Genomic DNA, 25,884 nt, shown 5'->3' with positions numbered 1-25,884 from the left:
TCGGTATATTTTAAAGTCTTTTGATACGGTATGGCTTTGCATTACTGTATTGTAGAATGTTTCAGTATTTACTGTATTTCCATGCTGTTAGTATAGTTTAACTAATGAAATCAGGTTAAGTTAAGAAAGGGTGCTGGAGTCTTCACAGAACAGAGCCAAAACTTGAGTTTTTTCTCTCAACATTTCCTTAGAGGGTCTCACCTGGTTGTAATGCATGGTGACGTAGAGTTCATTGTCAAATTTCAGCGGCTGGGCCCAAATCACACGCCGGTACCAGAACATGTAGCTGCTGTCCATGTTCTCCATTTCCAGAGTGACATCCAGGATGTACTCCCGCCTGTCCAAAGGCCGGACGTTCTGATCTGGGATGTGAAAACGGAGAGAATCAATTTTTCGAAGCAACCTACACAACGGGGCGGCCCAAAGTGAAAAGCTCCCCTTTGCCGATGGATGGGCCAGCAACTCTATACACAAGACCAAGTATCTGGTGAAGGAAACATCTACGTTTCTCCTGCTTAAACCAAGAGAAAGAGGGCCACGTCTCTTGGCTTTAAATCTAAGTGGATCCCAAATATTGAGGTTAAGGTGGATTACACAAACGGACAAAAATTCATCAATGGCTCCAATGAATGAATTATGTGCTACCCAACCACGAATGAGAATCTGGGGTCACCAGATTAACCATCACATTAACCATTTCTATAAATTGTCCTAGAAATTATACATAGATAAGGGTGCAGCAGCGTCTTAGGCCCTGGAATTAGGGGCCTAAGGAAAACTTGCAAGTAATTATGAGATGCTGGATGGCTTTGTAGCATGGATGCAGCTGGACATCTGAAAGGCGCAGCGCACAGGAAGGAAGGTGTTTATTTCTCGATGCCTAAATAAGGGAAATTAATCTCCCTTCTAGCCTCATCAACTCACTTTTACCAGAGACAGCAAAAATGATGTATTCCCTGAAGGCTTCCGGCTGCTGCAGACCCATTTCGAAGCAAATCTCTTCGATGACATCCTGGGCCACCTAGAAAATGAACGGGCAGGAAGTTGCACCAGGGAGAATGGTAAATGCCTAGCAACAGGTCAAAATACAGAAGGTGCAAATGTGGGAACTGCGCAGAATTTTTCTGGCTGAAGAATGCTCGGTCAATGTGTTTGTAGAGGAGGCTGTAAGAGGAAATGACGGAAAAGGAGAGGGAACAAATGTTGTGAACGTGACTTTGTGGGGGAAAGTGGCCTAGGATCGGTCTTTGGGGAAAGTGGACTCGGCCCGTTTTGGCTGGAAGGGCATTTTGAGCATAAAAGTTTTAAGTGGAACTTTAAGGTTGCTTCCTGAAAAGAGAGGCATGGTTTTTTGGGGGTAAGCTCTGGAAACAACACACACAGACCAAGAGGAAAGAGATTATATACTGCAAGATTTCATGGAAGGCGACTGCTGGGCTGGCTGGTGCATTGTTGACACTTGAAACACTTTGGAGTTTTGTGTATAAACACTCCGTCTTTATTTGCTGGCTGCATCAGATCAGGGAAGGGAGGCTGGGGGTGGGGTTGGTTTTTTTTTTTGGCACTCACCGAGCAAGTCTTGATTTTGAGGTGCCTTTCGATCCCTCCTGGAAGGAGAAAGAGCTGGCGCTTTGAACTTCTTCCAGCCTGAGGAGGAGGAGGAGGAATAGCATGGCAAAAAGCAAAATTATTAGGGACATAAACCGGAAAGTGGGTGCTATAGAGCAGTGATGGCTAACCTTTTTGCCGTTGCGTGGCAAAAGCTGGGGGACTGCAGGGGGGTCTTGCGTGTGCATGCCCACACCCATAATTCAATGCTCCCCACCTCCCCACACATGTGCACGTGATCCCCCTCCTCCGCGCTTCCCCCACTTTTGCCACGTGTGGGCCCGGTAGGCCTGTTTTTCATCCTCCCCAGAGGCTTTCTTGGAGCCTGGGGAGGGCAAAAACAGCCTTCTCCACCCCCTCCAGAGGCCCTCCGGAGGCCGGAAATGGCCTGTTTCCCGACTTCTGGTGGGACCGGAACAGGGGTGGGTTCTATTTACCGTTATTACTGGTTCGCATGTGTGCTGGAGCTGAGTGAGGGCAATGCTTGCATGGCCACAGATACGGCTCCGTGTGCTACCTATGGCACGCGTGCCATAGGTTTGCCATCACTGCTATTGAGGCCCCTTGCTTGCCCATCTCTTTCAGCCCATAGCAAAGCTATCATCCCTCTCTAAGTGACCCCTTCCCAGCTGATACGATCACTTCGTTTCCTCCCTCCCTCTCTTCTCAACAACTTACCACCAAGGCTTGGAGCTCCACAGCAGAAGGAAACTCACAGCGGCCCCCAAACTTGAAAGTCTTCAGCAAATTCTGCTCACAGGCCTTGGCGATGCCTGATGGAGGTTGAAGTAGAGAAAGAGAGAGGTAAACACCCCGAAGAAGAGGTGGAACGTTCTCAATCGCCCATGGAGAAGTCCCACCTGTGAGATTAACTCTTCTTCCTCCAACCTAGGTAGACCTCTCTGCCCATATTGGCTACCCTCTGTAGAATTTAGATTGGAGCGGGCTACTGAGCCCTGAAAAGCAGGACCGGATGGGTGGCCATTTTCTCGCTTGATTCATTCCCTAACCTTCCATGGTTGAAAACCTCCGAAGCGCCAGATTTTCTCCAATGGCAGCAGCCGAAAAGAGGTGCTGATGGGCTGAAATCGCGGCCCAGCTGGAAGTCAAGCTAGGGGTCATCCGTCTTTGCCAATCACCTCTGTCCCACCGGAGGGAGTTTAATGAGAAAATAACCCTGGGCTGCGATGTGACCCAGCAGGCTTTCTTCCAGCCGTAGACAGAGCAGATGGATTCATTTCCATGTTTTGGCGATTGGAGAGCAAGTACGTTTGATTGATGAATTTTGGCTTAAGCCCTGTCAGTTTTCTTCCTCTAACAGCTAGATTTTAACACCTGCCTTGTCCTAGGAATCGAAGCATTTAATTCACTTTACATCCCCCCTCAGGGAGGCAGTCTTTTACGTGGACGAGAGAAGAGAGGTAAACACCCCGAAGAAGAGGTGGAACGTTCTCAATCGCCCATGGAGAAGTCCCACCTGTGAGATTAACTCTTCTTCCTCCAACCTAGGTAGACCTCTCTGCCCATATTGGCTACCCTCTGCAGAATTTAGATTGGAGCGGGCTACTGAGCCCTGAAAAGCAGGACCGGATGGGTGGCCATTTCCCCGCTTGATTCATTCCCTAACCTTCCATGGTTGAAAACCTCCGAAGCGCCAGATTTTCTCCAATGGCAGCAGCCGAAAAGAGGTGCTGATGGGCTGAAATCGCGGCCCAGCTGGAAGTCAAGCTAGGGGTCATCCGTCTTTGCCAATCACCTCTGTCCCACCGGAGGGAGTTTAATGAGAAAATAACCCTGGGCTGCGATGTGACCCAGCAGGCTTTCTTCCAGCCGTAGACAGAGCAGATGGATTCATTTCCATGTTTTGGCGATTGGAGAGCAAGTACGTTTGATTGATGAATTTTGGCTTAAGCCCTGTCAGTTTTCTTCCTCTAACAGCTAGATTTTAACACCTGCCTTGTCCTAGGAATCGAAGCATTTAATTCACTTTACATCCCCCCTCAGGGAGGCAGTCTTTTACATGGACGAGAGAAGGAGAGAGTTCCACTGTTGTTAATGCAAATATGTTTGGGTGTTGTTGTTTTTTTAAAAAATAACTCAATTATTACAAATGATAAAATCCAAACCCTAAATGACTTCAGTTTGATCCTTTGAAATGGGAGATTAGAGCATTGATTGTACAGAGGGTCAGGGGACAACACCCCCCACCCCCCAGGATTTTCTCAATACATTCCCTATTGTCTTTTGTAGCTGTTTTTCAATTTTTTTAAAAAGTAAAAAAGGTGAGCATTTGCGTAAGGGTCTCCAGTCCCCTAATCGTCTTTGTTGCTCTTCTCTGTCCTCTTTCCAGAGTCTCAACATCTTTTTTTACATCATGGCGACCAAAACTGGATGCAGGATTCCAAGTGTGGCCCCACCAAGGCCTTATAAAGTGCTATCAACACTTCGTGTGATCTTGGTTCTATCCTTCTGTTTACGCAGCCTAGGATAGGCTCATGTTGAAATAATCTTGGGCCACATTGGGAGTCTTTTCGTGGAAAGTTCCAGCACCAGCTCACCTTGGAAATGCAAACCAGGGTGGGCCGAGATCTCCTGGAGGAACTGTAGAAGGTAGGGCTTGAAGACTTCGGAGCATCTATAGTAGGCACTCAGGATGTACAGAAGCCTCCATCCTTTTGGGCAGCTATCCCTAGGCCAAAGGAGACACCAGTGGGAAAGTTCAGCTGGATCTTGGGGAGAGGCTCTACCCATAGCTAGAGATAGGAGCAGGACTGACTCAGGCACTGTTTCTCCTGGCCTCTCTTGGGACCCCAGAGCTCCCTGGCATTAGACTTCAGCTCCTGGCTTGGAACATTAGGGGCCTGTGTTTCTGCCTTTCCTCAGAGAGAGAAGAAGGGGTCCCTTCCTCCTCCTGAAGAAGCCCCAACTGGGGGAAGCTTTCCCCAAAACAGCTCTATCTCCAAACTCCTTTGGGTTGAAAAGTATTCTCTCTCCTTTGACTGCCCAAGGACTAAAGGTGAATTATATGGGGTGGGTATGTCCACACTTTACTATTATCTACTGATGTCCAACATGGTATCCTTGGAATATATGCTACTTCGACTCCCATACTCCTGAGCCAGCAGGCCTGGCAGCTAGGAGAGTTAAAATACCACTCCCCTGGAGAACTCTAGGGAGGGGGACACTGGACTCCGGAAAAGCCATGAAAGATTGAGGGGTTGGCTTACGTCTTGCTGCTGACGTTGTCTGTGATCTGTTTGAGGATCTGGCAATAAACTTCATCACGGATCACCTCGTGGTTTCCACAGAGCTGAAGAAGAAGCAGGAAGAGAGCATGGGAGGAAAGAGTCTATTCCCCCCCCTCATAATTTGTCAGCCACTGATTCTCCCAAAGTCCTTCTCACCTGGAAAGACTTAGCCAGTTAGGCTCCCCTGAGACCACATAGAATCCAAAAAACCTCCTCTACAGAAGGGACAGACCATCCTTGTGGGCAATGAGCTCTCTGTCTCCTATTTTTGCAGGATTCTAAACTCCCCAAAACACAAAACTACAGAAATTTGGCAGCAAAACACTGGATTTCAGAAAACTCTGAAGATTTACAGCTGGTCTTCACTTAAAGTACTTTCACCTTTCAACTGCACCCCCTCAACTAAAAAAAAACGCACACCGTCAAAACCTGGAACACGTCCATCTTCTGCTCCATAAGGTTTGATACAAGCCAACACTGCAAAGAAGATTACCTTCAACAAAGCATAGACCACATCCAGCTCAGATTGTCCTTTGAGTGGAAGGTCACCCATGAACTTCATCACAGCTGGGGGGGACACAAAAAAAACCCACACATACCTCTTTCAATTGGGATTATCTCTTCAACTACTCATACCTTTTTTAGATTAAGATGTCATCATAATCTATTTTATTGTTTTGACTTGGCATGAGTGAAGCAACTCTTTGTTGTTTGCCCATCATACGGCATGCTTAGCGTTATGGCTGAACACTTAGTTTGCAAAGCTTTGCAATAATTACAGAAGGAAATCATTTTCCTAATTTACACCAGAAATCCACACAACAGCAAACAGCCATAGATCATTGGCTGATTTCTCCAAGCCTGGATGTGCTGGAGAAGAGATGGAAGACAACTTTTCCAAGACTGCTGTCCTTTGGAACGGTGCTGGAATCTTTTTTTCTCTCTCCAAAGCTTTGCAGATGAAAACAATAACCATAACCAAATCATTCACAGAGCTTAAATCGCTTATTGCTGTTTTGATGTGCAGAGCATTGGGATGGAAACAACCTGTTCCAAAACTTGCATAGCTCATGCTGCTATCATAAGCCAACGAGTTTCGGTTGCCAAGCTTGTAGAGCTGACTTTGGGCAGCTGACGTGTTGTGCTCCGCCAGCAGCTTGCAGAACTGGCAACGGAGCTGGACAGCAGTGAGGCAGAGGTGGGGCCAGGGCCATCGGGGAGTGAGGTGCAGAATCCGGAGCCTCCAGAGTCTGATAGTAGTGAGGCAGAGGAACAGGAGGAGTCTGTTCCTAATGCACGCATGAGAAGAGCTGCCTGAAGGCAAGAGCAGCTCAAGCAAAGAGGACGACTCGGGAGTAGGGCCAAGAGATGATTGGCCTCTCCCATAAGGCTTAAAAGACCAGCAACGGTGTTTGGGCTTTGCTGGAAAACAACGTTGATAGCTTTGTCTTCCTGCATTTATTTTTGTATTGGTGACTTCTGAACGTTTGCCAAGAAAGGCCTTTGGCAGTTTGCCTAATTGGTGATGGTTGGTGATAGGACTGAGGAATTTGTGCTGGGAGGAATTTGCTTTAATTTAGTTGAACTACGCCAAGAATGAAGTAATTCTCAGTTGTTTGTTTGTTTTTCACTGACTGAGTTTCCTACTACCTACTTGGGCCTGGGTCACAACACGACAAGAGAAAAAGAAACAGTAGACATTTACTGAAACACCACGACCCCAAAACTCTTCTCCTATTTGAGTTTCCCCATCAGTCTGAACTCAGGGCACAGGGTACCAATGTCTTCCTAGGAGAGGTGGGCACCTTGGCACAAGAAAAGGACTCACCCTGGAAGGATTCTGCTGCTATTTTGTTCAAGCTGCTGTTGGTGAATCCTATGAGTGACTCCTGAATGGGACACTGGAAAGCCAGGAAGAGGGGAAAAAGTGAGATGATCAAGTGGGTGTGGGATTCACACTCCACTCAGCACGTGGAGGAAGCAGTGGGCAAGATATCTGGCATGCTTTGGTGGGTATGTCCAAGACTTGGATTGAAGAGGGAACTACCCAAACCAGGGCTCTGCTGTGCACAGAATGCTTTATGTGAGAATGTAAAGCCAGGGGGCCAAGCCAGGGTGAAATGCTCCCGGTTTGGACCGGATCAGCTGATCCGGTAGCAATGGCAATGGGTGGTTTGGAGAACCGGTAGCAAAAATACCTGCCCCCCCCCAGTCCATGCCCACCCAATTGCCCAGTCACCCGCTTGCCTGCTTGCCGCTTCTTCTAAAAAATGCTTTTAAAAGGTAAAAAAAAGGCTCTTGACAATCACAGCTGAACTGCCTGATCATCAGAGCCTTTTTTTACTTTTAAAAGCATTTTTTACAAGCTATTTGGCCACCACAACTGATTACCCCCCCTCTCTCACGCGCTGCACTACTTGCCCCATGCTTCCTTTTGGCGTGCACTGTGTGCGCACTTTGCATTTGGTGCATGGTGCAGACTGTGTATGCACATGCACAGCACGCATGCACAGCCAGCGAACTAGTAGTAAGGTTCAGGTTTCACCCCTGGACCAAGGACCACTGTGCCCCTGAAGGAAATCCTCATGGTTACCTTGGTGTATTTCAGAATATCCGCCACGGTCTTAGATTCGACACCCTTCTTCGATTTCTGCTTGTCCCTGAAATCATAAATAAAACATTAAAGTGGGAATGCCGTGTGTGTTGGGGGGGCAGGGAGGATTCTAACTGTAGGATGCCCATCTTCAAAACTTGCCCAGAAATAAATAAAAATCCCTTTTCTCATGACCTGGTGAACATTTCAGATATTTGATTTCTTGGAATGCTGCTGGGATCAAAACTCCTTTCTGGTTATGGAAGATCCTCTCTATCTCTCTCACCTTGTCTGCTTCTCCCCCTCCCACTCTTGGCTTTCCTTTGGCACCTCCCACGCCCCCCCCAAAGAACATCAGGGGTTCCATAACCATGGGGTATTCCCAGATAACATGGGAGATGGTGGCTTCCTGGAATTGCTTCTTTCTCTCCCTTTCATTCAGCTCCTATTTCTGCCAGGCGTTGCCTTCTCTGCCATCACTCACCCCTTTGCCTTCTGCCCTTCTCGGAAATACTTCTTGGCAAACTCCAGCATGGTGAAAGGGCCTCCTTGGAGTCTGATCTCGGGGGGGCTCTGAAATTCTTCCCAGCTCTCCAAATATTCCTCACCCGGTGGGAAAACCTGTCAGGGTGAAGAGGGCGAAAGTGACCCATAACCAGTGGTGGGATTCACATAATTTAACAACCGGTTCTCTGCCCTAATGATTTCTTCCAACAACCAGTTCGCCAAACTGCTCAGAAAGTTAACAACCGGTTCTCCCGAAGTGGTGCGAACGGGCTGAATCCCACCACTGCCCATAACGGTCTCCAAGGGAGCTTCTCTGCCCATCTTCAAAGAGGCAACAAATGCAATGGTGCTTTGCCAAGTCAGGAAATGGGTTCTTTGGGCGTGTTGGGTGAACCCCCACACTTACAATGACTGCACAGATGAGTCGGGGGTCCCTCTTTGACTCAATGAGAGAGGTCTATATTTTTTATCCCCGGCCATGAGGTCACCATTTTTTTTCTCCAAAGCTTTGCAGATAGCCATAGTAATAGCCCTTAGACTTATATGCTGCTTCCCAGTGCTTTACAGCCCTCCCTAAGCGGTTGACAGAGTCAGCCTCTTGCCCCCAACTATCTGGGTCCTCATTTTACCCACCTCGGAAGGATGGAAGGCTGAGTCAACCTTGAGCCGGTCAGGATCGAACTGCTGGCAGTGGACAGAATTCGCCTGCAATACTGCATTCTAACCACTGTGCCACCATGACTATAACTGAATCACCCCTCCAGGTGAAAACAATACCCATAACCAAATCAATCACTCATCACTGTTTTGACCTGCAAGGCATCTGGACAAAAGCAATCTGTTCCCGGACTAGGATAGTCCTGCCTCAGGACATGCTGCTATCATAAACCAGCCATGTTCAACCAAGGAACTACAGGACCCATATGCCTGCTCCTGCCTCCTTCCTTTGAATCCCACCTCCTGCCACACCAGGACATTCATACCTCCACAACCGACTTGCCTCAACCTTCCTGTCCAGCTCCTGAGCCACAGCTGCTGATGCCACAGCCACGGCCACTGAGGCTGGACCAGCCACCTTTGCCTGCTTGCTGTTGGGGTCCTCCTTCTTCTCCGTGGGCAGCTGTGTGAAATCTGGGGCTGCCACTGGTTGGACGCAGCTGGAGGGGAAGAGCCCCGACTTCCCGTAGATGGCACCAAACTTCCAGCCTATCCCAGGAATAAGACACCCTCAGGATACTTGTCAAGAGATCTTTCCCTCTTGAGGGTCTTCCAACCACCTTTCCCCAAGGAAGAGGAGTGGGTTTCACAGAGGTCTGCCCAATCGGTTTCCAGCCCCCTTTTCTCTAGGACAGGGATGTCCAACCTTGGCAACTTCTATGACCTGAGAACTTCAACTCCCAGAATTGCTGGCTCAGGAATTCTGGGAGTTGAAGTTCTCAGGTCATAAAGGGGCCATGTTTGCCCATTCCTGCTCAGGTCATTGTTGATTAGGTCTATTTGTACCTAGGAAGTTCTAAACATCTCCAACCAAGGATTGAGTTTGCTCAAGGGGAAAGAAGAAAATTAAAAACCAGCATGCAATTGAAAGGTGGAAGTTGTTGAAGAAGAAGAATCTGGAAGAAAGCAGAGCATTGCACTCCACTCCACTCCACACCACGCCAAAGCCACCCACCAAAATCCAGGGTGCCTTTTTTGACCTCTTCCAGAAGAATCACTTTCTTCCTCACCACGCAGCCGTAATAGTGGTCTGTAGGTGGGAGAATCACAGGGGCATCAGAAGGACCCCAAGAAGGCTTCCACGCAGAGCGGCCAACAATCACAATCCAATTTCAATCTCAATCCCTCCCCTTTTGCATTGGCAGTGATGATGCTCCGTTTTGCAATCCTTCTTTTTGCAAAAGTCATTTTTGTTTCCATTTTCTCTTATCGTGAGCACAGACAGACAGCGTTCCGAAAGTTTAATCTGCTGTAAAACATGTTTCCCTTCCTGGAGATCTCATTAAGCCTCCTTCTTTCATCTCCATTTCCATTAAAATCTTTTGCATCTTCTCTTCTATTTTGTCTTTTTTTTTTTGTCATTTACTATTTTGCTGCATTAACGGTCCTTTTCCTAATGGCTTCCCCTGGCGTCTGTATGTATGGGCTGTTATTAAGATTATTCCCCCAAAAAATGTTTTCAATTTCTTTTCACAGTCTTCCCTGATTGATTCCTTTTGCAGCAAAGTTTCATCTCACCTCCCTCTCTAGGGTTCAAGTCTCCTTTAATGCATCAGAGGGAAATGGCATTAATTCTTTATGCTTTGCCTTCACGGGCTCCCTTGGAAATTCATTTATTGATCACCCCTTCCAAGCTGCTGGAGGGTGTTCGGGTCAATAGCCTATTGGAAAATCTGGAATGTCCTTTCATGGTCTGTTAGGTCTCAAGACGGCTCGGTGTGAAAACTCCTTTTTCACCCTGATGGTGCTGGGAAAGAATCACATTTGCAGATAGCAAGGCCAGGATGACGGCCGAACGCAGAGTCAGAAGAAGCAAAGAATGCTTGTTTGCTACTCGGGGGACTCCAACTGACAGTCAGAGATGGGCTAACTGTCCGTCAGAACCCCCTCTGTTGTTCGCGCATCCAATCAACCAAGCTCTGTTTTGTTCATCAGGAAGCCACATTGATAAACAATGGTTAGAACAGACCGAATCAGACGTTCCAGAATGTCAGAGGAATTGGAGCATCTGGGCCGTGAATATCAACGCAAGGACAGGGTGGCATCTGAGGACACGTGTCTCGATATCTTGAATGATGATTAATTCAAGCGTTTGCCTGCATCTGTCAGACACCTGTGCTCTTCTGAGGAAGAAAGGGGTGGGAGGGCTCAACTCCGAAGGGATTTTCTGCCGCTCAGCAAAAGGGAATATTTGAGGCATGAAGAAATCATGAAGGATCACCTTGGGAAACTTGCTAATCCCTACGTCTGCAAAGATTCATTCAAAGAGATGCTTTCTCTACCCTGCGTGTATTTATTGCAGCTGCTGATATTATTTTCATGGGTTGTTGCACAGTCAGCCAGATGTTTAGACTGGATTTGGCATTTTGGTCCCCCTATCGAGTCCTTCTCAAGAACCTGAGATAGGCAGATGTGCATGTTTAAGGGTGCTAAAAATACTGTTGCAGGATGTAAGCTGTTGCAAGTCAAGCTGCCTTTTGCAATTGACTGATGGGGATTTTGTCAATGCCGGTGTTATTCAATGACTATTATTATGGTTCGTCAGCCAGATATTTAGACTGGATTGGGCATTTTAGTCCACCTGACAAGTTCTTCTCAAGGACCTGGGATAGGTGGATAAACATGCCAGCTCCAGTCTAAACATTGTTCTCTTCCTGTTGCTGCTGCATTTCATTTCTGCTAAAATTCTTCCCCCATTAGGTTTCTCACCTGGGTCCAGGCCCTCCATCGGTCGCAGGCAAATGATGTCTCCCTTGTGAAAACTCAGAAGATTTTCAGCGTTCATGATATGGTTCTTAATGGCAACCATATATTGCGAGTCCTAAACCAGAGAAAAAAGACTCACAAGTGTCTGGTTCAAAATGCTGGACCAAGCAAAGCTGGCCAACTCTCCATTCATCCCTGCAAAGAAGATCCCTGAATGCTTGCATGCATGTGTTTATTTATTTATTTGTTTGTTTATCAACAAGTACAAGGAAACAAGTAACAGTATAAACGTAGACATGGACACATGAAAAAAATTGGCAAAACATAGCCATAAACACATAGAATGATTACATATAATTGGGAACAGTAGGACAGGGACGGTAGGCACACTCTTGCGCTTATGCATGCCCCCTTAGGGACCTCTTAAGAAACATGAAACGCGGTGTGGCTCAGGCTGTAAGAAGCCTGTTATTAAAACAGCTGCCTACAATTACTGCAGGTTCTAGTCCCACCAGGTCCAAGGTTGACTTAGCCTTCCATCCTTTATAATGGGCCGTAATAGCTCAGGCTGTAAGGAGCCTGTTATTAGAACACAGTAGCCTGCAATTACTGCAGGTTCAAGCCCGGCCCAAGGTTGACTCAGCCTTCCATCCTTTATAAGGTAGGTAAAATGAGGACCCAGATTGTTGGGGGGGCAATGAGTTGACTTTGTAAATATACAAATAGAATGAGACTATTGCCTTACACACTGTAAGCCGCCCTGAGTCTTCGGAGAAGGGCGGGATATAAATGTAAAACAAAAAACAAAAATGAAAGGTCCACGGTAGACAGTTTAAGGTAAAAGGTATGGGGCTTAAGGCTGTGAGAGATTGGCCTCCACCTCTGTTCTTCCTTGCAGCCCCCTTCCCCAACCAAATTCCCAACCCCCTCCCAAGGTCTTACCTTCTTGAGCTCCATGATGAAGTGGTCGATCAAGGCCTTTACCTGGACAGCTTTGGGGGAGAAGAGGATCAGCTTCTCATGGGCCAGGTTGAACTCCAGCATGTTCTTGGAGGGGATGGTGACAAACAGGAGCTCACTGTAGCTGGTGGTGGTTGGGGGATGTGGAGGAGACAAAGGGGTCCCCCTTGGTTAATTGCTAATTGCAGCGGGTTGGTCTAGAAGACCTCCGAGGTCCCTTCCAACTCTGATATTCTATTACTTCTCCTCTGGACAGGTGTGTCCTGTCCTTACTTACCTGTAGCCTCGCAGCACCCGGACCTGCTCCCCAGGGAGATTGGCCCCTTTGACCAGTCGCAAGAGTTTAATCCCCGTGTCAGAGACGGCCAGGATTTGCACTCCGGTGCCGACGCTGCCCTGAAGGGGGAGAGAGGGAAGTGGGCAAGGCTGGAACCAGCACCCAAGGGAAGGAAAGCGGCAGCTTCAAGCAAACCAAAAGGATTCTGGGTTCACACCACTGAAAAGAGAGCCGCTGTTAAAATATATAACAGTGCAAAATATCAATGCAATGACTTAAGACCATTCGTTTAGTGACTGTTCAACATTAATGTGCTGAAAGAAGTGTCCTCTCGACTGGTTGGACCACAGCCTGGTTTAAGTTTCTCTCAGGGTTGTGTGAACTGGGGGGGATTCTCTTACCGTGGCTGGAAAAAGGCGGGAGAAATACACCTCCCAATTCTCTCGGGCCACACGGATAATTTCCTTCTTGACACTTTCATCGGCTACCGGGCTGAAGGAGTCCAGCTTGTTTTCCGCTGTGGGGAGAAACCACACTGGTGTTCTTGGAAGGTTTCTGATAGGGAAAAACTGGCCCCCAGCTTCTCTCTCATTCTGGCTTCTTGTAAAAGTTTGTGAGCTGAAAAGCTAAGATTTAAAGCCAAATGTTCAACCAGCCGGCAGTCTCCAAAAGACCCAGGAAGACACGTGGAATGACTTCTAAGCGGTTTCCTTTATTGTGCTTCACCTAGAGACAGAATCTTGTCAGGCTAAAGCAGACCCAGGGAACCATGAGAGAAAAGCTGTCTTCACCCTCTTTCTCTCACACAAACTCTCTAAACTTGGCCGTCTCTTGTTCCTCTGGAATGCAGCCCCTCCCTGCTGGGAATCCAGACTACATTTCACCACAATTGTACATCCAGCTTTTTTGCAGAGCGAAGACTCTTTTTCTCACAATGGCCAGCCTAGTTTTTTGGGAAATAAGAAGGACTCTCAGCAAGAAGGACAAAGAGAGCTACATTTCCCTCTCTTTCATCAACCGGTGCCCAGAAGGAGACTGTTCCTGAGCATGACACTTGCAGTATGGCTCTGTCCAATAACTGCTGGTTGATAGAGACACTTAGACACGTCTAACCTAACATGGTAACATCTGAAGACCTTCCACCTTCTCTTACCAAAGAGAGCTTTCATGCGTAGCTTCTCCTCCTCGGTGAGACGAATGCAGGCGTCCGACAGAGTATCATTGAAGATCTGCAAAGCGACTCAGACAATATGAGAAGAAGTCTTGGCGGGCCCTAGAAAGGCCTTCACAACATAGATTTCAAGTGTAGAGAACATGAGTAGCTCCATTCTTTACGTTCTCCAAGCTCGATGGTTTTCTGAATTTTTTTTTATTATTAGTGCATGAGAAGTAAAATTTATTGGAGTGTGGTTTAACCACACTCCCCCATGCCTTGAGGACGTCATCTAGACAGGTAAGGAAACGTTTGGGGCGGGAACCACCCAAGTTGGATAACAGGAAGAAGTCAACACAATTTTGCTTATGGAAAACATTTAATTGGGAATTTCTATCTGTTTATAAGCTGCCAGCAGACCTCAGCAGTCTGAGTGGCATAAAAAGTTTACTAAACTAACTCAAAAACAATAGAGTACAATAGCATTGCATTCCACCAAAGGGAAAAATTCACCCTTAAACAACCTGCCCAGGGAGGAATCTGAGATCCAAGGTAACTTGGGACGCACCTTCTCAAGTGACCAATGGTTTAGAGGAGCATCAGTAGCAAAATTACATGCCAGAGTTCACTCACCTGCCGAAAAAGGAGATCCAGCAGAAGAGGGCTGCTGATAGTCTCCCTTGGGTAAAAAACCTGCAAGGAAAAAGGAAGATTCTGGACATTGTGATTGGGGGAGAGGTGGGGGGCTACACTCAAAGTCTCCATCCAGCCCAGTATCTTGACTGCAACTCATGGCAACCAGAGCATGTTCTCTAGAATATTTCCCTAAAATATTTGTCTTCTGCTTAAAGATAAAGTGCTACTGAATATGGAGGCTTGATCTAGCTATCAGAGCCTATTAGCCATCTACAGCCTTTCCTCTGCCCTCTGCCCTGATGAGTTCCAGGATCAGAGATATGTTGGGCGTTTTCTTTGACTGACTTCTTTATCTGAGAAGCAGCCAACAGATCTTTCTTCTGCTCTAAAATGACCATATTTCCCTTGTCATCCCGCAGCCAGGAGAGGAAAACTGAGAGAGAGTCGTACCTCTTTCCTGAGATAGATCTTCCAGGAGACGTTGTGGTACCCATAAAACTCCTCGCTGCTTCGACCGTAAAGTTTTGTCTGGACCGTCTCATCCTCTGATGCCAACTCTCGCGAGATGGGAGCTGGATGGGAGAAAACTCAACTGTTCTTCCCCATCTTTTTAAAGAGGAAAAGTACCCAGGATAGGAAGGTATAGTCCAGGGGTCAGCAACCTGCTATGGTCGGCTCCAGAATTAAACGGGAGCTTCTGCTTAGGACCTTTGTGGCTCTTTGAGGGTTTAAGGCTGCCGATCCCTGGTCTAGTCTATCTGGGGAAAGCAATCATAACCACCACAATATCTGAAGTTCGTGGCTGTAATCATCCTAGTTAGTGTGAGAGGGGGGGGAAAAATCAGAGGCTGCTGCGGTAGATGGAGAATTATCACCATCTAAAACCATCACCACCAGTAAAAAGTTGCTTCTCGCAGGCCAGGAATCCAACCAACAGAGAGAAGAAGATGATTGCTCACCTGAAGAAGCATCAGGCAGAGATTGGGTCACGGTAGGAGGTTCAACCACCTTGGCACTAGCCACTGGTCTCACCATCGCGACCATCTCTCTCGGTGCTGGCTCATGGACAGCCTGCAAAGAAGCCGTTTCACACATTACCCAAAAGGGAACCCAGCATTGTCCCTTGCGGATGTTCAGCCTGGTTACCTGGTTCTCGTTTTTACCTTGCCTGAGAACCACCTGAGATCAGGGCCAACCCTAAGTTTCAAGGGTCTTTGCCCCAGATCCTTTTCGAGTGCCCATCCTCATTCTAGGGGATCCAATATCCACATGGACATTTCTCCTTTGTTTGCTCTCTCTCTCTCTGGCATCGCTTGGCAAAGCTGCCTCAGGGAAACGCTCCAATTCCTCCTTCTTAGCTCTCTTTTTTCAGTGGTTCAAAGGGTCAGTGAGCAAGCAGAGGTAGCCCGAAATGGAAGGACTAGCAGGAGGCTCAGAGACCAGCTATCAGCTCCACATTTTGTGGTTAACAGACTTTTGGCAGATCTCTTCTTAAAGTTCTCTGCATTTATTTCTGCTTTCTGATACGGCTTTTGCTGGCGTGAGGGTCTCAACTTCCCTACCAGCAGCAGACCCATGGAGCCAGGCATGAGAAAGCCAGTACTGCTGGGGGGAGGGGTTGCTGGGCCAGCCATTTGGCCCTACCCGAAGGGGCTTCACAGGTCCTCCTGTGGGTGCCATCTGTCTCTTCAGGATCATCAAGGCTTCTTCGTGGGGATCCATTTTCTTCACAAAGGCCTTCCCCACTTCCTTTCTGAAAAGACAGGCAGGGCAGATGGAAGTTTCCAAATCCAGTCGATCAAAAACAGTCGTGTCCTTTCCAAATAAAGCCCCCCCCCCAAAAGAACTGATGATATGGGAGCATCCCCTAGCCCCGTGATGGTAGACCTATGGCATGTGTGCCACAGGTGGCAGGTGAAGCCATATTGGTGGGCACGCGAGCTCAAAAGCAGACCTTCCAGTCCCACTGGAAGTCAGGAAACGGGCAATTTCTGGCTTCCGGAGGGGGTTGGGGAAGGCTGCTCTCCCCAGGCTCCTAGAAAGGCTCTGGAGCCTGGGGGGAGCAAAAAACAGGCCTACTGGGCCCACCGTGCCATTGCGTGCCAAAAGCGGGGGGAATGTGGAGGGGCCATGTGAGGCGCATAGAATTATGGATGTGGGCATGCACATGCGCGACTCCCCCCACTTTTGGCACGCGATGGCAAAACGGTTAGCCATCACTGCCCTTGCCCCTGACGTTTACAGATACGTAGAAGCTTTGCATTATCAAGAGGGAGCATAATCCCCCCTTTTTTTCCAATAAATATTTTTGGGGGCGGGGGGGAAGAAAGGAAAGGCTGCTGGAGGACCCAATCTGACCTGACCGGATCTGAAACTCGCAAAGGTTGCTGGCATTGCTTGATGATGTTGCGGATGTTCTGCGTAGGTTCGGGGTTGTGTTCCGAATTCAGCTTGGAGTGGCGGACAAGCCCACCGGCCTGAGACGTGGAGCCAGACTCTGCTCAGGAAGGAGGGATGGAAACCAGAGTAAATGGATTCTTGGAACAAGGAAAGCTTTAATCCTCCAACCCAGGCTAACAAACCACGATGGCTAGATGCCATCAAAGAACCCTGGTGGCGCAGTGGTTAGAAGGTAGTGTTGCAGGCTAGTTCTGCTGATTGCCAGGGGTTTGATCCTGACCAGCTCAAGGTTGACTCATCCTTCCAAAGTCAGTAAAATGAGAACCCAGATTGTTGGGGGCAAGAGGCTGACTTTGTACATGCCCAGAGAGTGCTGTAAATATAAGCGATATTGCTATAAATCTAGTCAAGAAATCTAAGCGCTATTGCTATTGCTAAAATGCCGTAGCCAAACAGGTTGACTCTTTCAGGGCTGATGCAAAAGGTCTTCTTACATCTCACAGAAGTTGGACCACAACTTCTCAACCCCTTCGAAGCTCTCTGTACAACCTCTGTGTGCAGTTAAACAGGTTTCTGTCCCTGGCACTGATGAGTGTTAACTTTCAAATGAAGCACTCAATATCTATCCATGTGTCTGTCTAATATGTATAGCCCCCCCGCCTCACAAAAAGCGACACTGGGCAGCGTACAACAATTGAATAAAACAAGAAATATAAAAACTGCAGCTATCAAAAGACGAAATCCACATAAATGTTATAAGCCCCTAAGCAAAGAGGAGATAAGAATTTAAACCACACTTTTCTTCTGCGCCGTTTATTCTGCAACCGGCAGATTCTCCGATGCTTCCTTACCTGGATTCTGAAGGTTGGTTGTCCTCCATGCAATACCTGAAGGCGACACAGTTCTGTCCATCAGCCTTTTCCCAGCTTTCCTCTGCCAAAAGGAGGGGTGGGGGAGGAGAAATCCATTAGCAAACTGGGAATCATGTTTCTCCCAGTTTTGTGGTCCCGTTGCAGGGATCTTGGCCTGTCTTCTCCAATCTAGGACCCGTCCCCAAAATCCTGTCTACTCCTCTGAGTAGTCTGGGGGAGCCAAAGAAGACCCCTCTGCCAGGCTATTTCCCACCCACCCACCGTCCCCCAGACCTGGGACATCACTCCAGGGCAGGGCAGGGGATGGAAAGCCCGTCCTTGCCCGGGCTTCCAATTCCACGCAGCAAGAAAAGGCCCAGGGCTATGGCACTTGCCGATGCCAGCCTGCAAGTGAAATGGATACAGAGGCTGCTTGGGAGGTGAGTATCCAGTGTCTGCCAGCCTCAGGTCAGCTGAGAAGGGTATAAAGGCATCGGAAAAGGGGACGGGATCGGCTTGAGGATGCAGCCTTGGCAAGTGCCCAGATACCACCCCAAAGCAGCTCCTGGCTTCCTCACCCATGGCCAAATTGGCAATGAAATAACCCTCAAAGTTGTTTGAGGGTTAGCAAGTCTGGCTGGGCTTCCTTCCCCTCCTTATACACCTGTGAAACGGTGTCTCACACGGAAAGCCAGAGAGAATAAAATCTTTACAGGATACTGTAAGCTTCTTTTCTGAAGTCCCAAAATTGCTTTTTCCAAAAGTCAACTGGACTTTCTCCGCACACACCCTTTAAAACGTTTTGCTTCTCATCCAAGAAGTCATGAACTGAAGAAGTTTCTCGGATGAGAAGCAAAACATTTTCAAGGAGAAAAACCAAGGAAGTCCAGCTGTCTTTTGGAAAAGCACCGTTGGAGCAACTGTGACCTGGATGATTGAGACTCTCCATAGATTTATTTTCAGAAATTCACATGTCCCTCTAAACAGCACTTCTCTAAAGTATCTCTAGTTCTACTGGACAGTTCCTGCCTTTACTAACCAGAGCTGACTCTTGGTGTTTGTCGTAAGCCAGCTGTGTCAACACAGCCTCCTCCTCCTTTCCTGTGGAGAGGGAAGATGAAAACAGCCTTTTGAGTTTGCCAAAGAATACTAGAATGCTTGCAAAAACAGAGAACACCTTCCTGGCATTCAGAAATTCATGGATTTTGTCCCGAGCAGCACCACCAACCATAATAAGATCCAGCTTAGGTGGCCCCTGGTCTCTGGAATTTTCTTCTTCGTCATTGTCCGTCTTTCCACAAACCATTTCTAGTCTAATAATATAATTTGGATCTGCTGTGCAGACTCTAAGAGATGGCGGGGAAAACTTTTCATCCCCCAACAAATATGTAGACTAAGGCGACGTAGCTTGTTGCTCACCAGAAGTCTGAGGGACCACGGCAGTCACATTGTCGCTGTTGCCTTGCCCAACACGACCACCACCTTTCATCCTTCGCGAGATGGCCGCTGGCTTCTCTAGTTCCTGAGGGGGGGTAGAAACCAAAGCATCTTGAAAGATCCATTTTCCCCTTCAGGACCCCCCAAGGCCTGAGCTCACACGGGGCGAAAAAATGCTTTGAGCTGAGCTCCTTCATATGTTCTTAACCTCTCTGATCTCCCTTCAATATGTTGGCAATGAACATCTGGATTTTCCCAGCTCTTGGAAAAACAGATTTCTATGAGAAATAAGATGTAAGATACTTTAAGGTGGCCTTTTTCTGAATCTAGGGCAGTGATGACGAACCTTTTCGGCACCGAGTGCACACGTGCATGTCTGGGCCGCAACTGGGAAGAGGAACTGCCCAGGGCGCATGCAGGCACCCAAAAATGAACTTCCGGTTTCAGCTATTGAACTTTTGGTTTTAGCCAGCTGCTCTTCTGGGTTTCTGGTGCGCATGTGCACGTGATGATCAGCTGGCTGGCGCCCATGCTCATGCAGGAAAACAGAAGACCAGCTGGAAGATCTTTTAGTTTCCGGCACTGCTGCATGCAAAAAGGCCAGCGGATCATCATGTGCTCACGGGCGCTAGAAACCCAAAAGAGGAACAGGCGACGCCACGCATGCCAGGCGACATGGCTCCAGGTGTCACTTTGGGCACAGGTGCCATAGGTTTGCCACCATGCTTGTCTTACCCCTTTCCCATAGGATAGCACAGGATCAAAGAGGCTATCCAGATAATGATCCAGTCCTTTTTGGCTCCGGGGTTCACTGCAGGTGTCTGAATCTGTTTCCAGTTTAGAAAAAGAAAAAAGAAATAGAAATAAGATCAATTGCAAAGAGAAAATGGCATCTGTGCCGTTCGGATTGCTGGTAGAGAAGCATTTTTCAGAACACACATTTCCCGTGTCAGTAGCCTAATGGGTGATACGTGGCATAAAACAGTTCTCAATTGTTTTGTGTGAATGCAGCCAATGGGGCAGTGAGAAACGTGGGATCCTTGGTGTTCTCTGAACTTGGTCTTTTTCTTGCAGACTTTTTTCTTTCAACCGTTTAGTGAGAAAAATGCATCCTCTAATCCAATGTTTTCCAACCTTACCTCTTTAAGATGGGTGGGCTTCCAGAATTCCCTAGGTAGCACTGCTGGCTGGGGAATTCTGGGCATTGAAGTCCACCATCTTAAAGGGCCAAGGTTGAAAAACATTACTCTAGCACAGTTTAATAGACACACTGGTCTTCAGATCTGTGCGGCTCCAGCTACAGGACTACCCCAGATCTTGCAAAGATTGATCCCATGCTCTGACATAAACCATAAGCAGCATCCCAATCTCTCACCGTGGCTGCAATATCCCTCGGAGTCTGGCAGGTGGGCAGAGGCCATGGTGGGGGCCTTTATCAGTGGCGGAGGAGGAACTCTCCCATCTGAATCCAAACCATGTTGGAAAACTCTAAGAAGCAGAAGGAGGAAAGGCCAAAGTCAACCTTGACATCCAGACAGTCCAGAAGTGGTCTACATCCAGGATATCTAGTCCTCTTTCACAGTCTAGGAAAGAAATAATTCTGTCCCATTCAGGATCAAGACCATAAACATTTAATACATCAGTCATTTTTTCCATGTGACATCTCAGTGTTTTTTCCTTGACTTCATCTTTTTGTTGTTTCTTCTATCTTCATTTACATTTAATCTGTTACAATTTTTCCACAAGAACAATATTCTAATTATATCATTTTCTTACACAACTATTAGATGCTTATCTATATCTTTTTTCTAACCAATGGTAAAATTGATCCTGTATCTTAAAGTATTCTGAATCCTCTTTTACTTTAATCATCAAAGCTAATCTGTTCATTTCTGCACAGTCTAATTTTTTTTAATAACTTTCCCTTCCAGAAGTATTTTCTCTGCTTTCCAATTTTGCGCAAAAACAATCCTTGCTGCTGTTATTACATGTACAATCAAATAGATATTTTCTTTACTAATTTTCTCTGGGAGGACACCCAATAGGAACAGCTCTGGTTTTAAATCAGTATGTTGTTATGTCATTTCTTCTAACCATGCCTTAATTTTATTCCAATACTTTTTAGCTTCTGGGCATGTGCACCACATATGATAATAAGATCCTGGTAACTGGTGACATTTCCAACATTTAGCTGATTTATCTTTAAACATTTTTGCCAGTTTCTCAGTGGGCATATACCATCTATAAAACATTTTATATTGATTTTCTTTATATGCCGTGGACATTGTTAATTTGTAATTCCTTCCCCATAACCCTAACCTTAACCAATGAGAGTTCCAAACCAAAAATACTAAGAGCCATGATGGCACCTACAATTTTCCACCAGTGTATTTCTCTGGGTCTTCAGAGGCCAGGATGAAGTAGGATTTCTGCTTGGGGAAACCACGGATCAGTTCCAGGTCAGAAATCAGATCCAAGACATAGTCGTGGCCAGCCAGCTCGGCCCACTGGGTACCATCCTTCATGGTGACAGACCAGCCTCGGCATCCATCTGTAAGCCCCCTGTGAAGAAACATCGGGGCTTAGCCACTCTAGGTTCTCCTGCGAGGAGGGGAGACCCACATCGGGCAGCTGGACTCTCTGTTTGGGCTGGAGGTGGATGAGACAAGATCCTCCAAGGAGCCTCTGATTTCCAGGAGTCGGACAGCTGGAAAGGGCGACTGGAAGGTAGCCCATCCCCTCTTCCTCCGTCCCATTACCCACATCCCTCACACCCCATCTCTTCTACCTGTATCTCAACAAACTTTCTGCAAGGCCTTCCCCTGTGGTCCAGGAATGGACAGGGCAAGAATAATGATCTCCTGTTGAAACAAAACCGCAAATCATTTACTCTGATAGATGTCCCTCCTGCTGCCTTATTTTGTCAGTCTTTCCATGCAGAACAAACAGGAAACCCAGACAAGCTAATTCTCCTTTCTTGGAAGTCTACATTGACAGAATCTTTCAAGTCTGAAAGTACAAATCTCCCACGGTCTCTTTTATAGCCTGAGAAGTTAGAGAAATCCTTTCTTTCCCTGCCCGTTATGCAGCTGTGGGTTATGTCCCCTATAATCTGATCATTCCCTAGGCCAGTGATGGCTAACCTTTTTGCCCTCGCATGCCAACAGCGGGGGGAGTGCAGGGGGGTCGTATGTGCATGTGCCCACACCCATAATTCAGTGCGCCCCCCCATGCATGTGCACATGACCCCCTTGCACTCCCCCTGCTTTTGGCACGTGATGGCCCGGTGGGCCCGGTGGGCCCATTTTTTGCCCTCCCCAGGCTCCAGAGGCTTTCTTGGAGCCTGGGGAGGGCTAAAATGGCCTTCCTCACCCTCCCAGAGGCCCTCCAGAGGCCGGAAATGTCCCGTTTCCCGACTTCTGGTGGGACTGAAGGGTGGGTTCTACTTACCTTTACTACCGGTTCACATGCGTGCTGGAGCTGAGCTAGGGCAACGCTCGCGTGCCCACAGATATGGCTCCGCGTGCCACCTGTGGCACATGAGCCATAGGTTCGCCACCACGGCCCTGGCCGATATCTTTTTGCCAAGATCATTTCAACACACACTTACAGATCTGAATGCAGTTTCCTGCAAGTAGAGACCTACTTCCTTAGCCATTCAGCTTTGGGCCTTCCTTCTTCCTGCAATGGGTGTTTCTTAAGCAAGCTCCCAGGTTCTAGAGAAGGAGGCCTCTCATCTGCCTATCGATTCCCAACCCGTCCTGCTGTTTCCCTTAACTCACCATTGAAGCAGTACACATCAAGGGCCATGTTCACTCGGTCCCGGCTGGCTGTCCACTCCAGCAGGGTGGGTGGATACGCTCGGGCGGCCTCCCCACCATCCTGAGCTCTTGCCATGGCTTGCACGAGCTTGTGTTGGCACACAGGTTTATAGCCGTCAAAGGCATAGTCGGAAACAAACCTGAGTGGGTGGGGAGAAGTGCAGAGGGAGACAGTGAGTAGAAGATGCCAGCCATGGTACACACTTAGCATTCATGCTCAGAATAGATGAGTGAGGCTCAACTGAGCTGTGCTCCTCTCTCTCCTGGCCATGAACTTCAGATCAATCAGCAGAGCCTCTTTTTAAATTCCTCATGTGGCTTTGGGAAGAAGATGAAGAGGAGGGCCACCATCACCCCGTGCTTCAGAAATCTTCTAGGGTGACCATCGTCACCAGCTAATGGGGCCACCTTCTTTGGATCTCCCTTGGAGGTAGACCTGCCCCCACTCACTTCAGCAGGTACTTGTCCAGCTGGCGGGAAGGCACGAAAGCGCTGACGCAGGAGGCCAACAGCAGCCAACCCCGTTCTTCATTGTGGACATTGGTGTTCCGCCATACTTGGTTGGCAATCTGGGCCAGGATCTCATCTTGCAGACTTGGCATAGAGAGCCCCTTCTGTACAATGTAGTTCCCAAACAGGTTCTCCTGGAGGCCATTGAGCTGGGTGTCACCCATAAACCGGAGGATCTGCCACAGAGAAAATCCAGAAAGTGACCCCCAAAAACCCACCCTACCACTAACGCTCTTTTGATGGCCATCATTTGACCAAGCAGCAGGAAGCAGTTCACCTTCACCTACCAGCTTGAAGAGGTTAAGAGCTTCAGGGGCCAGGCTCTCATCTAACTGAGTCAGGGGGGAGGATAGAGTCCTCGTGAGCATCCCCCAAAGTGGCTCCTGTGGGATGATATGTATGGGGATTAGAGAGACCAACAACAGGATCAGGTGGAGTGTTCCAGACATTTATTACTCTATTGCAAAAGTCATATTTCCTACAATTAAAATTAGAGTGAATTACATTGAGTTTAAATCTATTGATGGCCCTTGTATTATTATGGTTGAAATTAAAGTAGTCATTTACAGGTAGAACATTTTGGTAAATAATCTTATGAACTAAGCATAGGTCGAAACGTAGACGATGTAGTTTGTGGCTTTCTAGATCTAAGATTTCAAGCCTGTGGTATAGGGAATTTTATTTCAAGCAGAAGATTTGAGAACTCTCCTAGTAAAATATCTCTGGACCCTCTCTAATGTAATGAGGTCTGAAATACAGTGAGGGTTCCAGGCAGGTGAACAGTAATCAAGTACAGATCTGGCAAAGGTTTTATATGCCCTAGTTTGGAATATAGCGTTACCAGAGAGAAAACTTTGTAAAATAAGATTTACAACTCTTAAAGCCTTTTTTGCAATGATGTTATAGTGAGCTCTGGGACTTAGATCTTTAGAAATGAGTACTCCTAGATCCTTGACAGAGTGTGGGTCAACTTTTAGATCATTACCAGCCAGCAAATATTTGAAGTTCTTATTTCTATTGCCAATGTGCAGGACTGAACATTTGTTAGCAGCGATTTGGAGTTGCCAATTGTTAGACCATTCAGATACATAGTCAAGGTCATTTTGAAGGATAGCAAAGTTGTCTGTGGTGTTGAATAGTTTAATATCATTGGAAAGAGGACACAGCTGCTTATAATTTGATCACAAAGGTCGTTGATATTTTGGACACATTATGTCAGGGGTGTCAAACTCAATTTCATTGAGGGCCGCACCAGGGTTGTGTTTGACCTTGGGGGTGTGGCCAGGGTGGGTGTGGCCAGCTCAACGTCACTCTTGTTGGGGGTGCCGATGGGCACCCGAGCACTCTGCCAGTGAAAACGGGCTCCTGAGCTCCGTTTCCAGCTGCAACGGTCTCCTGCAACCCTCTGCCAGCAAAAATGAAGCTCAGGTGGCCCACCTCAACTCCATTTTTATTGGCACAGGCACCACGGGCTGGTCCTTCACTGTTTCCAGGGCAGCCCCAAGGGCCAGATCTAAGCACTCCATGGGCCAGATCCAGCCCACCAGAGTTTGACTTCCCTGCATTATGTCAATACCCAGCTCTCTCTAGATGACATAACTCTGGGAAAGGTGGAAGGGAAGAGAAGAAGGCAACCAGGAGCAAGATGAGTTTAGTTAGAATGGTGATAAGGGCATTGTTGGAAGACCTGAAGGACCAGGTTGGGGCAGATTATCTTGAAGAAGGCCGGTATGTGGTCAGTAAGAATTGACAGACACTGACTTAGGGAATATAATCAATCAATCAATCAAGAGTTCTTGAGAGTGAGACATGATTCCATTTGTTAAATAAAGGGAGTTACATAAGGAAGCATGAATCTACTTATGGTAGCTTGTAATCTAATGCAGGGGTCTTAATGTGTTGTTTGAGTCAAATCAACTCTTGATTTCCTATGGGATACGTGCAAAGCCAGCCATAGCAGCTCCCTAAACAAGCCATGTTTTAAGCCCAACCCAGGACTAAATACAGCATGTAAACTCGGCCACAAATACTAGCTTTTGGTCTACCTCCCAACCGTGGTGTGAGTGAAGAACACTTTACACCATTAAGCCCAGCGTCGTCACCCTTACCTTGAAGTGGAGCTGCACATACTTGGCCATGGGGTAATTGTTGATGTCAAGAGGCAGGGTGAGCTGGGAGTCGGCCTTCATCTTGGGTGGAGAGACAGGCATGACACAGTCCTCATTCACTTGCTTGTGAACTACGAGGAACAGGAAGCAGCCAGTGCAGAAGGCAAAGGAGGGGCTCCCCCATCCTAACCCCTTAAGTTCACTCATGAGAATGCCAGAAAACATTGGCTGGACCATGTCAACTGGACAACAAGTTCTCTCTAATGCCAGATGTAGCCCCTCTTTTCTGGGACCCAGAATGCAAGTGGAAGATCCATCCAAGTACTTTCTTTCTTTTTTTGTTTTTTTAAAA

General features: G+C 47.5%; 1 protein-coding gene across 1 annotated transcript in view; it reads right to left on the bottom strand.

Moving 5' to 3' along the window:
* The window catches only part of MYO15A (myosin XVA), a 60,809-nt gene that overhangs the window by 6,837 nt on the left and 28,088 nt on the right, over window positions 1–25,884 (bottom strand). The window contains exons 27-59 of the mRNA XM_058157778.1: window positions 25,533–25,663; window positions 23,712–23,807; window positions 23,365–23,600; window positions 22,876–23,054; window positions 21,882–21,954; window positions 21,467–21,655; window positions 20,469–20,581; window positions 19,829–19,920; window positions 19,076–19,178; window positions 18,696–18,757; window positions 17,657–17,738; window positions 16,764–16,902; window positions 16,050–16,158; window positions 15,365–15,476; window positions 14,856–14,977; window positions 14,403–14,462; window positions 13,770–13,845; window positions 13,018–13,133; window positions 12,617–12,735; window positions 12,322–12,463; window positions 11,383–11,494; window positions 9,629–9,703; window positions 8,894–9,162; window positions 7,934–8,070; window positions 7,450–7,516; window positions 6,685–6,757; window positions 5,350–5,423; window positions 4,836–4,918; window positions 4,167–4,297; window positions 2,287–2,381; window positions 1,570–1,647; window positions 925–1,021; window positions 202–362 (exon numbers count right to left, since the gene is read on the bottom strand). Of these exons, the coding sequence (XP_058013761.1) occupies window positions 202–362; window positions 925–1,021; window positions 1,570–1,647; window positions 2,287–2,381; window positions 4,167–4,297; window positions 4,836–4,918; window positions 5,350–5,423; window positions 6,685–6,757; window positions 7,450–7,516; window positions 7,934–8,070; window positions 8,894–9,162; window positions 9,629–9,703; window positions 11,383–11,494; window positions 12,322–12,463; window positions 12,617–12,735; window positions 13,018–13,133; window positions 13,770–13,845; window positions 14,403–14,462; window positions 14,856–14,977; window positions 15,365–15,476; window positions 16,050–16,158; window positions 16,764–16,902; window positions 17,657–17,738; window positions 18,696–18,757; window positions 19,076–19,178; window positions 19,829–19,920; window positions 20,469–20,581; window positions 21,467–21,655; window positions 21,882–21,954; window positions 22,876–23,054; window positions 23,365–23,600; window positions 23,712–23,807; window positions 25,533–25,663 (3,803 nt within the window). The remainder of the gene's footprint in view (window positions 1–201; window positions 363–924; window positions 1,022–1,569; window positions 1,648–2,286; window positions 2,382–4,166; window positions 4,298–4,835; window positions 4,919–5,349; window positions 5,424–6,684; window positions 6,758–7,449; window positions 7,517–7,933; window positions 8,071–8,893; window positions 9,163–9,628; window positions 9,704–11,382; window positions 11,495–12,321; window positions 12,464–12,616; window positions 12,736–13,017; window positions 13,134–13,769; window positions 13,846–14,402; window positions 14,463–14,855; window positions 14,978–15,364; window positions 15,477–16,049; window positions 16,159–16,763; window positions 16,903–17,656; window positions 17,739–18,695; window positions 18,758–19,075; window positions 19,179–19,828; window positions 19,921–20,468; window positions 20,582–21,466; window positions 21,656–21,881; window positions 21,955–22,875; window positions 23,055–23,364; window positions 23,601–23,711; window positions 23,808–25,532; window positions 25,664–25,884) is intronic.

The sequence above is a fragment of the Ahaetulla prasina genome, chromosome 14 (genome assembly GCF_028640845.1).
Source record: "Ahaetulla prasina isolate Xishuangbanna chromosome 14, ASM2864084v1, whole genome shotgun sequence".
NCBI lineage: Eukaryota > Metazoa > Chordata > Lepidosauria > Squamata > Colubridae > Ahaetulla > Ahaetulla prasina.
Note: the sequence above shows the minus strand (reverse complement) of the source record. Positions and strands in the feature narration are given on the sequence as shown.